General features: G+C 48.0%; 1 protein-coding gene across 1 annotated transcript in view; it reads right to left on the reverse strand.

Annotated features, from left to right (window-relative positions):
• LOC307241186 (ERC protein 2-like) overlaps positions 1-12500 on the reverse strand; it is a gene marked incomplete at its 5' end in the record, with an annotated part of 125583 nt that overhangs the window by 39381 nt on the left and 73702 nt on the right. Inside the window, 2 exons of the mRNA XM_080015222.1 lie at positions 2537-2697; positions 8567-8719. Of these exons, the coding sequence (XP_079871348.1) occupies positions 2537-2697; positions 8567-8719 (314 nt within the window). The remainder of the gene's footprint in view (positions 1-2536; positions 2698-8566; positions 8720-12500) is intronic.

Here is a 12500-nt window from a genome sequence, read left to right on the forward strand (position 1 = left end):
CACACACACACACACACACACACACACACACACACACACACACACACACACACACACACACACACACACACGCAGGTTCACAGAGGAACGTGCTGCCTCACATGGTTTCCTTCAGCTGCTCTTCTTGACAAACGCTGCGCTGGGGTGAGGGAGACTTGGCCTGCGCTCAAACTTCTCTCATGATTTCTAAAATTTGAAATACTTCAGTTTGTGAAGCCCTCCCTTCCAGTCCTCTCTCTCTCTCTATTTCTCTCTACCCCTCTCTCGCCCTCTCTCCGCCTCTCCAGCTGACGAGCTCTCCCTCTCTCCAACTGTCTTTCCATCACTATATCTATAGCTTTCCCTCTCTCTCTCTCTCTCTCTCTCTCTCTCTCTCTTTCTGTGTCTAATTCTCACACTCCATCTCCCTCTCTCTCTCTCTCTCTCCCTCCTTTCTCCTCTCTCTCTCTCGCTCTCTCTCTCTCCACCTTATCTCTCTCTAGCTTTCCCCTCCGCTATCTGGAGGCAGTTGAATGAGCTGCGGTGGCCTGGCCCCTCGAAACGGAGGAAAAAAGAAACCCGACGTTTTTTTTTTTTGTTTTTTTTTGGGGCGAGTGTGTGTGTGCACATTGTGTGCACATCTGCAGCCGTGAGTGATTAAATGTGAGTTTCTGTGCGGTGGAGACTTTCTGTGGCTTGTTTCAGATGTAAGTCACTCTCACGCTGCCCGGCCCGGCGCAATTCAACAGTCCTTTAATCCTTATCATCAGTGACCCTGAACCCCCCAACTATACCCCTCACACACACACACACACACACACACACACAATCTCACACAGTCTCACACACACACACACACACACACACACACACACACACACACACACACACACACACTAAACTTTTTTTTAGCTTCCAAGACCACACACATTCATGCCCTCTGTACCCCCATTAGTTCCTGCCACTGCAGACGTGTATTGACACTAAGTCCCAAACATGAGCCAAAGAATCCAATGCACTGGGAGATATTTGTGTCAGCTAACCATCGCACCAAGCCTGCCTTCTCTGACCACCTTCTCCACGGGCAAATACCAAATATGAAGATGATTTAAGTCCTCGAGCAAGGTCATCATTTGACTTCCATACCTGGAAGCATGGATGTGTGTCTTGTATCACATGCGATGCATGTTCCTTCCACAGCTAAACATCCTCAGCACTGTTTGGAAGTTGGAAATTAGAACAGACAGGGAGACGGTTCGTATGCACGTATGCACGCGCATGCACACACAGACACACACACACACCCACACATACACACACGCACACACACACACACACACACACACACACATACGCACATTCTCCAAAAACACACATGGAACCACACACAAGTATGTGGGTTTTTTTTTTTCTCACACACCACAAATACTGGAATGTACACCCAACCCCTCCATCCCCCACATACACACACACACACTCACACACACACACACACACACACACACACACACACACACACACACACACACACACACACACTAATACAACTTCAAACACACACTTGGACCGGGCAAAATTACATGGAGCAAAGATTGTTACATACGCACAAACACTTCACACTCACACACACACACACATTCTTTCAGTGTGATCAGAGGGGTTTGCAGAGGCATAATGGATTTTAAAGTAGTGTTTTAAATGTGTGTGTGCCAGCCTTCTCTTTTGTACTGTGCTGAATGGTCGACATTAAAGGCATTTCTCCGCAGCACATGACAAGCTGATATGTGCCTCATGTTCCTTCCATCAGAACACTCAAAGCAAACACACATGTAGCCTCTCCGCGGACACATCGCCAAAACTCGCGCACACACACGCGCACACACACACACACGCACACACACGCACGCGCGCACACACACACACACACACACACACACACACACACACACACGCTCAGACGTGTTCCTTGAAACGCAGCCACTGACAGTGTTTCTGGACCCACGATCACTGCTCCGTCCAACACCTGTCATCAATAAGTGGAGCTTTAAAACAGGATCTGATCCCTGATCTGTGTAGAATACACCTCCATGCACCCAGATATGCACATAGTAACACAGAGTCATACAACGTGAGCGAGCATAACAGCAAGTGGCAAATACATGACTTCTGTAAAGTCTGCATTTGAGCTAGGTATGCTCCATTCTCCCTTCGGCCGAAAAGGAAAAAAGGAGAACGAGGAGAAAAAAAAAAAAAAGAAAAAAGAAAAGGAAAAAAAAAGAGAACGGAACCATAAATGCTGGACATGTGGTCGTGTGTGATGTGTTATTCTGGCCAGACAGCAGAACAGAAAGACATGAGGTGAAGGAGGAAGAAAGGTATAAATGAAGTGACAGTTTAACAATAAAAACCCGCAGATGGACAGATGGATAAATAGATGGATATAGGTAGATAGATAGATAGATAGAGAGATCTGTTTTTAAAAGAAAAGATAGACGATTGACAGACAGGCAGCAAGACAGGCAGGCAGGCAGACAGACAGGCAGACAGGCAGACTGACTTCATCTCCAGGATCTCCTCCAGCTGCCTGCGTCTCTCCTGGTGCAGGACGTTGAGGTGTCCGTCCCTCTCGTGCAGGGACTGCTGGGTGGAGGACAGGCGCAGCTTGGTGGCGTCCAGCTCCTGCCGCGTCTTGTCCAACGCCCCCATCAGCTCCTCCAGCTGCGGCGAGAAGAGACACGGGCGGGGTCGGTGGCGGTGGTACGGTACAGGACGGCGCAAGCACACCGTGGGAGCACGGCCGGAGGACCGCAGCACGCGGCACACGTATGTGGCGCGTGCTGCGTCATGCGGGTGAGGCTATTCCGGTGTGAAGATGGAAAAATTGGAATTGAAATAAAATGATGAAAAAAAAATCTTTTAAAAAAGACCCAGGTGTGTCCCAGTGAAAACAATTTGAATTGCAATTGCAATTTCATTCATTTTCAGTGAGGATACAGTTACAGGATACAGAGCAAATTAATTCAATTTCAGAATATTACATCCAGTTTCAACTTAATCAGAATTCAGCTCCAATCGAATTAGTTCAATTTCAAATGAGGCTATTCAGATTGTTTTAAGCGAAACAAAACAAACTGAAATGATCGGATTCAAATTCAGTTTTTTAATACGATGATTCAAGCTGAGCAATTCAAATTCAGTTTCTAGTGACACATATGCCAATACAGATACTTGTAAAAGTACCTGCACGCTTCTTTTTCCACCACTGGGGTGTGTGTGTGTGTGTGTGTGTGTGTGTGTGTGTGTGTGTGTGTGTGTGTGTGTGCGCGTGCGTGCGTGTTAGTGTGCGTGCATGTGTGTGTGTTTGCGCGCGTCCGTGTGTGTGTGCGTGCGCCGTGACTAATTCCAAACATAAAATGAAAGAAAGGAAAAAAATAAATAAAAGGAAAAAGTGATGGCCGGCTGACAGAACTAAATGGCTGCAATGACTCCAGAGGTCAAAGGTCAGCCGGGAGACGTGACCGCTGACCCCGCGCCATCCTCTTCTACTCTCATTTTCTCTCGCTGAGAAGCAGGTGAAGTGAAATCCCTCAAACACACACACACACACACACACACACACGCACGTGCCCCGCGGCCACACAGGCCTCCACGTCCGATCCAAGCGCGCGCGGACAGACAGGAAGCGACCCCGGGGCGTCGTTATCCCAAAACAGGAAGTGTCTAATTGTCGTACAAGTGCTGCACAATGAGAACGGAGCTCGCTCCGATAATCGGTCGATAATCAATCAGCGCGGTTTCTGTTTCTTTGTTCTACTTTTCAAAGGCTCTGAAGATTTGACACACGAGCCGTGGGATCTGAGAGCGAAGAAAAAGGAGGTGTAGAGAGGGAGAGAGAGAGAGAGAGAGAGAGAGAGAGAGAGAGAGAGAGAGAGAGGGTTTGAAAGGAAAAGAGCTCCGCGGGGTTGGACGTAAAAAAAAAAAAAAAAGGCAACCGGCCTCTTTTATGAAGGGGCCAAATCGTTCGCACATTTTCGGGACACCCTCCGTCTCCGCCGCTCCTCTAGGTGTGTTTCGCAGATGTCCGATAATCTGCTCACTCCCCCTCTCATGAATATCACATATGGAGGGAGGGAGGGAGAGAGAGAGAGGGAGATAAAGAACACAAAATCAAAAGAGCGAGGGGAGGGGGGGGAGGGGGGAGGGAGGGAGGGAGGGAGGGAGGGGGGGTGAGAAGAAACAACAGCTAAATGACCCGCCGCAGCGCTCCGTCCCCGAAAGATGTTCCAACCGACTCATTTACAGTCATACATCATCGAGCATGTTTTATGTCCCTTCCCTTATCTGATTCTAATGTTGGATTTCTCCTCCGGCTCCTCAAAGGATCCGGCAATGAAAACTTTTTTTTTTTTTTTTTTTTTGGCCTGCTGAGGCTCTGCAGGCATCCCAGAGCTGAATTTAACACTTTTTTTTTTTTTTTTTTTCAAACAAAATTTAAGACAGATTTTTGGACAAATCCTTAGTTTATTGCTGGATAAAGAACTGTAAGTATTGCAGGTCGGTTCTATGGCGCGAGGCAGAGGGGAGGATGGGCAGGTTATGAACTACAAATTACTACAACTATATTTACTACATCACTGTAAACTCATTTATCACAGTTTCCTTGGGTTGGCGGTTGAGGGTTTGCACAACGTCGGAAATGTTGACTCTTTCGACAAAAAAAACAAGCGAAAACCTATCGATAAATCCCACAACATATTGCCGGCGAAAAGGGGACCTCGCCCGTTTCAAACCGAGCGACGGTTTTAATCACCGAAGCCCCGAGGTTTGTAAAACTGAATTGAAAGGCTTCTATGAGGCGCCTGCGGACGCCCTGACCCACAGACACACGACCCCATTGACACCCCGTCACACCCTGCCGCCCGCACCACCCGCACCGCCACCACCCCTCCGCTGGTCTCCCTGCTGCGCCGCCGCCCGGCCGAGCCCTCGCTTCACAACCACATCATTAATAAGGAATACAATGCATTTTAGTGAAATTAGGGGGCTAATCAGCTTAGCCGTGAGCCTGTGCGTGCTAATTTAGCTCAACTTCAAGGCAAAAAGCACCCCCCCCCACCCCACCCCCCCCCCCACACACACACACACACACACACACACACACACACCCACAAACCCCGGCCCGCCCCCACCCCTCCCCCCCGTCGGGGCTAAGGCTCGCAGAGACCGGCCCCTAAAGCCCCCCTTTTAGACGCTAAGCTGATTGGGGGGCTCAGAGGCGAGGGCCAAATCCCTCTTGTCCGTTTGCGTCGACGTGGCCGGTTCAAAGACCAAGTTCAAACGCCACGAAGAGAGAGAGCGAGAGAGAGAGAGAGAGAGAGAGAGAGAGAGAGAGAGACGGAGAAGGAGGAAGGAGGGGAAGAAAAGAGAGGATAAAAAAAGAGACGCACAGGGGAGAGGTGGAGAGCACGCAGTCGCTGGACGTTTAGAGAAAGCGGCGGGGGGAAAGAAAGAAGGAGGGATAAAAGTTCCCAGGACGCCAGGACGATAGAGGGAGAGAACGGGTGAGGCGAGGGGAGCGAGAAAAAAAAAAAGCGGGGGGGGGGGGGGGGGGGGGGGATGAAGAGCGCTGACCCGAGGCATTACCCACGCTCCATTTCATCGGGTCAGGCTGATGGGAGCCTTTCAGCGCATTACACATCATGAGACTGATTACTCCCGAGACAGAGGGAAAGAAAGAAAGAAAGAAAGAAAGAAAGAAAGAAAGAAAGGACAGAACAGAACAGCGGAGGAGGGGAGGGGAGGGGAGGGGAGAAAGAAAATGTGAGAATACGCCGGGCTGGCTGCGAAACGGTGCCAGGGTCAGGTGATGGTTTAGCGGGGGACTTGGCCTCTCGCTCGTCCCCCTGCTCCCCACACCCTCTCTTCCTCTCTCGCGCTCTCTCTCCCTCCATCCGAGGCAGGATTATGGCGCTGGCTTGATGACTGTGTAATAGCATGCTAATGGCGTGTTGACTCGCTGCCTCCCTGAGTGTTGACGCCGCGCTGGCGGCCCGTGTGGGCCCGACCTGTTGACAGCGCTTGGCTGGGATCGCCGTGGCGACGGAAAAAACCTGTTTTTTTTCCCCGCTGCTGATAACTTTGACTCTCGATTCTCTATCGAGTCTCCATGATGAATTTCACCGCATTCCGTAAAACATAGTCTCCATATCATCCATTAAGGTTAAGATCTATAACTTATCCATTGTTATCAGTGTTCATATTTTCTGGACATATTTATTCATTCTGCACAGAAATATTCACCAACTATAGTTATACCTACACACGTAGCGCACATTCTGTGTTTTCCGTATTTCTATTTCGTCTGTTTGTCTGTGACTGATTGCACAAGTCAAATTCATCACATGCTGTATTTCCTCATTTTGATTTGTTCTGTATTACAATGTCCATTAATGTCGCTCATTTGAGTAGTTCTGTTTGTTTTTCATATTGACCTTTGGTTTGTTTTCGTTGGTGCTTTTTTATTTTCCCTTCATTTTAATTCTGTACCCACTCTCGCGTTCCTCGATTGGGGAGCGTCGCTCTCATCAGCCCTGTGGCGGCTGGACAAAACACATTCAATTTACATTTCAATTTGTCGTTGTTTGTTGGTGCATAATGTAATCAGTCAATGAAAAAAACAAAACTCTACCAATAAGTCTGACTGAGTATTGATATAAAGAGCTTTATTCTGGTTTCATTCTGGCATTACAAAATTAAATTCAAGGAGTTCCACATACTTTTTAAAGCACTATTTAGTTTATTTTTTAAGGAACTAATTGTACATTTTCAGTGTAATCTCAATTAATTAAAATATAATATAACAGTGTACAATAATAATAATTATTATTATTATTAATAATAATAATAATAATAATAATAATAATAATAATAATAATAATAATAATGATGGAAATAATAAACATTGTTTATAATTGATATGATATTAATATATATATATATATATATATATATTAATATCTTAATTCCTATTATTTTGTATATCTATATATCTATTATTAATCTCATTGTCATCTATAATGATAAGTGTCTAATTCCGACCATGCTGAATTAAATTTACATTTCCCTGGCATCATTTATTTTGTAAAAGCTGACAATTTCATTATGTTACGATTTGAATAACAAAACCAGGGGGTGTATCACAGGCTTTCAATGATACATTTTTTTTTTCAAAGGTCTTTTTCAAGCACTCCAGCACAAAATGGGCTGTTATCAGGGTATTCCACTACTTAAAGTATATTTCTGAGGATGAAATTCAAGCACTTCAAGCACCTCAAGGACCCGGTAAGAGCCCAGGTTATTGTTTATTATTTAAGGTTTTTTAATATATTGCAGTTTATTTATCTATTTTCCTCCCGACCGGCCTTGCATGCTTCTACTGACGGCTAATCTCTCTCTGAATTTTTGAGCTACTGTTTTTGTCTGTGTGTGTGTGTGTGCGTGTGTGTGCGTGTGCGTGTGTGCGTGTGCGTGTGTGTGTGTGTGCGCGTGTGCGTGTGTGCGTGCGTGCTTGCGTGCGTGCGTGTATGATAGAGAGTCTCTCGATGGATTTGAGGCAAAGCAGCCACCTTTTCTGCCTTGGAGACTTGGTACTGGATTTAACCGCCGCTCGCTCTCATGTTACTTGTGGCAGTCGTAAGTAATGCAAGGTCATTCTCATTCAAATGCACGCTCACACCAGAAGGAAACACACTCCCTCGCTCTGCTTCTCTTCTCACCACAGACACTCTCTCGCTCTCGCTCTCTCTCTCGCTCCCTCTCTCTCACACACACACACACACACACGCACACACACATTACCACATCCATACGTGGAAATACACACACACACACACACACTCAATTTGAACCACTTAATGAGGTGGCCAGGCTAACATTCCAGCAGGAAAAATGAATTGAATTTTAAAGTAAGTCAGGGTACAACATAACCCCCAAGTAAGAGGTGAAAAAAAGGTGACATTTGGTCGTGTAAAATGTTTTTCGACCTGAAACACTATCCAGGCAGTTCACACTCTCCACTGAAGCTCATGCTGGAGCTTTGTACACAGTCGTTTAGTTTCCATCAGTTGAGGAGGTCTCCACTGAATCGTTTCATTATTCGTTAGCAAAATAAATGTATGTTAAAAAAAAAAAAAAAAAAAAAAAAAGAGGAGAAAAAGACACCGTGAGAGAGATTAACAACAACAGGAGGGAAATGAGATGTTAATCCAGGCACTGTTTGGCTGTAATTCCACCCTTGGCCACATGGGGGCGCCCTTCTGTGATTGAGGTGTGGCCCGATGCTCCTCAACAGCCTTAAAATGACAGAAGGCACTAACGGTGACTGACGTGGTTGACCACGTCGACGGCAGAGGAGAGGCTGCCAGGGATGAAGGGTGTGTGTAGGTGTCCGTGCGTGTGTGTGTAGGTGTCTATGCCTATGTGTGTGTGTGTGTGTGTGTGTGTGTGTGTGTGTGCATTCAACGCGAACACGCTGACAAATCTGTGCGTGTGCGAGGGTTCATGCGTGTCAGCGCGGGCCACGGTGGACCTGTCTCTGCGCCTGGCTGCGAACCGCCTCCTCCTGCGCCCACAGCGCCTCCCTGTGGGCGGAGGTGTTCATGCTCTCCCTCAGCGCCCGCTCCAGCTCCCTGATCTGCTCCGTCGTCTCCCGCATGGCATTCTGGGAAGCTGAGAGAGGGAGCTGAGTGTGGGGAGGGGAGGAAGTCAGACAAGAAGGAGGTGATAAGCGTGTTTTCTCCCTTTTAGTTATTATTATTATTTTGGTCGGAGCGGAAAACGCTACGCCGTGCTCGGCTGTGAAAGTCAAAAACAGTTCATGATAGTTTCATCACGAATACCCAGGGATTATCCTGCGAACCCAGCCGAGGCGGTCAAGATACCAACAAAAATATGTATGAATAAGTAACCAGACCACAGCCTTAACACCCTTCATGGTCTGGGTTCTGCGGCGCGAGGCTTGCTCCTCACGAGCTCTTCCGAGTTTTAAGTTAGGAGACGTCCTCGATTTCATCGGGAAGGAATCCGGTGTCTCGACGGAATAAAAAGGGATAATAAAAAAAAAAAAGAAGACGGAAGTGAAAGAAGGCTTCAGGGAGAGCAGAAAGAGGAGAGGACCTCCCCGAGAAGAGAGGGAAAGCGCCGAGACGGAGGGGAGTGACAACGGATCGAGGGAGAGAATGTGGAGCGGCTCGCCCACGACTGCATGCGTGTGGGTGTGTGTGTGCGCGCGTACATATGTGTGTTTTGATTGTGTGCGTGTGTGTGTGAGGGAGAGAGAGAGAGAGAGAGTGGAGAGCGTCCACACATACAGTGTGTGTGGCCTCTCCGACACCTACAGGGAGTGCAGGGAAAGAGGATCCCTCTCCGCACCGGGTGATGGAGCTGTGAAAGAAAACACTGGACAGAAATAATAAACCCTCCCATCCCGGTTCTGTTCTCTCTCTCTCTCTCTCTCTCTCTTCCTCCGCTCCCTCTCTCCCCCGCCTTCGCACACCCACAGTTTTCCTGGAGCGGCGGCGCAGAAGCTCAAGTCCGAAGAAGCGCGGGCCCAGCTGGCGTCTTTGGGGTTCAGACGACGGGAAAATCTGAAATGTTTCAAAGGGTGCCGGAACGGGACGAGAACCGGTGTTTTGGGTTGGGCCTCTGATGGCACCGGCTTCGGCGCCGTCGCTCCTCGCGTTCCGCTGAGACACTCGCCGCTTCGTAGGAAAAAAAAAAAAAAAACAGCGATTCAGGTCGCCGCCCGGGGAATCAATCAGCGAGAGAGGAGAGAAAAAATGACCCTTTAGCCGTTTTTCGCGCCGCAGGAACCAGGGACCATCGTTGTTTTACGTCTTTTGAGGGACTTTTGTAGGGACCTGATTCAGGGACGCCGACGCTGCACCGGCAACCGCCGTGTTTAAAAACCCGTGTTAGCTAGTTCCTTCCCAGTTCCTAGCTCCCCTCAGGGATTCTGTCTCAAAACGCCTAATATTCAGTTTTTGGCCTTTCCTTTTTGCATGTTGGGATACTTGGGCTGTGTGTGCTTTTGCAGGGAAACTCACGCGTTGACTGAACATTTGCAGAGGGTGGTAGAGTGCTGTGGGCGGTAGGGCACCAAACGGGGCGACACCCCAGTACGACTCATCGATTTGAAAATCAGCCAACGATATTAAACGATGCGCGTAGCGCCGTGAACACGCACTCTGCCATTAATTCTCTGAGTCACGCGGTGTTAAATTAGTTATTACATCCCCAGCCGCAACATAAAACGCTCAATTTACAAGTGTCTAAAACAACAGCGGGGTTATATCCCAGACTGCGCCCAGTCAGCCAAATCACAGCCGGACGTTTGTGGCTCCTCGCGTCAGCACTGCACAGCTGGAGGTCACAACAAACACACCCGCGGATACACACACACACACACACACACACACACACACACACACACACACGTGTACACACACAAACACACACACATATACACAATCGCACGGCAGCACAGAGGCAGGCAGTGTGTGTCAGCAGTCCATAGCTGTAATTGGATGTGGCAGATTGGCAGTAATTCGATGCACCAGCATCAACAAGTGGTGGTTTGACCCCGCCCCATCAAGACACACACATACACACACACATGTGCACACACACACACAAAGTTCTCTGGTTGGGTTTCACTCTCAGGGGTCTGGTGGTAGTCGCCCCTGCCTCAGTGGGGTGTACAGCTGTGTGTGTGTGTGTGTGTGTGTGTGTGTGTGTGTGTGTGTGTGTGTGTGTGTGTGTGTGTGTGCGTGTGTGTGCGTGTGTGTGTGCGTGCGCGAATCTGTGAATCTGTGAATTTCGGGGGCTCGGTTGGAGACGCAGAGCGATTTGAGCGGTTTCATAGCGTTCCGATGAACGGTCTGCAAGACGTAAAAAGAGGAGGGAGAGAAAGACAGAGAGAGAGAGAGAGAGAGAGAGAGAGAGGAGAGAAAGAGGTGGAAAGGTAAAGATAATTGCCGCTGCAGGACCAATCATCACCTCCTCCCCTAGGGGAGACTCATTATGGAGTCTGGCCCCTTCGGAGCTGATGGGGGGGGATTATAATCACTAAAATAAACTGGTGGGGAGTGAGAGAATGCAGCTCCACACCTCTGATCCCTCTGCTCTAGAAGAACACACACACACACACACACACACACACAAATGCACATGCACGCACATGTACGTGCAAACATTAACTTTTCTCAAATCAGTTTGAGAAAATTGACTCAGTTCATTGACTCCCGTCTGCTTTCTATCTGTCTGTCTTTTTTTTTTTTTTATCAGTCTCTTTCTGTCTGTCTGCGTTTTTATCAGAGGTTTTTTTTTTTCTTTTTTTTTTCCCGGTCGTTCTGCCTTTGTTTGTTTGTTGTTTACGTACGATATGGGTGTGATTCCTCGCTGAGCTCGTCATATTACGCCTGGACAGCACTGCGTACACAGCGGGTTCATGTGTACCAGGTGCAGGAACAGCTCTTTGGGGCAGATGGAGATGGAGCATTCCTCTTCGTCTGTGATCATCCCTCCCCTGGCCGTCCTATCCTCATGTGTTCATGTGTGTTTCCAATATTAACCTTGTATTTCAATCAGCGGGAGTCCGCCCGGGTAATTGGCATCTGAATATTTGCCCGCTCCCACTCCTTGTTCCTCCGCTCAGTCGGAACTCATCGTCGTTTCACACAGCTCTGATAACAATACTTTGCCGCGACAAAAAAAAAAAAAAATAAGCTACAAAGTATTGGTTAAAAAAAAACGCCGACGCCAGTCCAATCCAATCCAATCCAATCCAACGATCGACAAACAAGAGTTTAGCCAAAAAATAAACAGATACATCAACACCGCACCCTTTTTTTAATGACTTTAAAACCAGCCTGGGAGGAGGGAGCGCCGGCGACGGGCGGCGAGGGAGAAGACGGAGGCGGCGGCAGATAAAAGGCCGTGTGAGTGAACGTTTCCGATGTGTGTTTTCTCTGTGTTTGGGAAGTGCAGCGTGGCGCGATGGAGACGATGGAGGGAGAGAGATGCTATCGCCTCATCCCACATAAACTCTGCAGGCTGGGGGGGGGGCGGGCCGGTAGCCCTGTTTGTTTGTTTTGTTCGCGCTCGGAGCGTGGTCTGTTCCCGATGGGACAGGCGATAGGGGCGCAGGGTGAGACGGGAGGGAAGAGAGTGACGTGGAGAGATACAGACGGAGAGAGGCAGATAGACTGCTGAGCCAACACAAAGCACAGTGTTGGCGCTTAGAAGAGAGCAGCATGCTCCTTATGTCACACAACTTACAAATTACGCTTCTACTATTAAACTGTTGCTTTATGTCCCAATTGGTGTTTGGAAAGTCCAACGTTACATTGTGAACTCAGTATAAACTGAATATAAGTTGAATGATAAGTAATCACTAATAAGTTGAGTCAATGTTTACACTTTGTATCGTCTTTTTTCCAATGTTAGTATAAATTCATATCAGC

This window comes from Zeus faber (assembly GCF_960531495.2).
Source record: "Zeus faber genome assembly, chromosome: 15".
NCBI classification, from domain to species: Eukaryota; Metazoa; Chordata; class Actinopteri; order Zeiformes; family Zeidae; genus Zeus; species Zeus faber.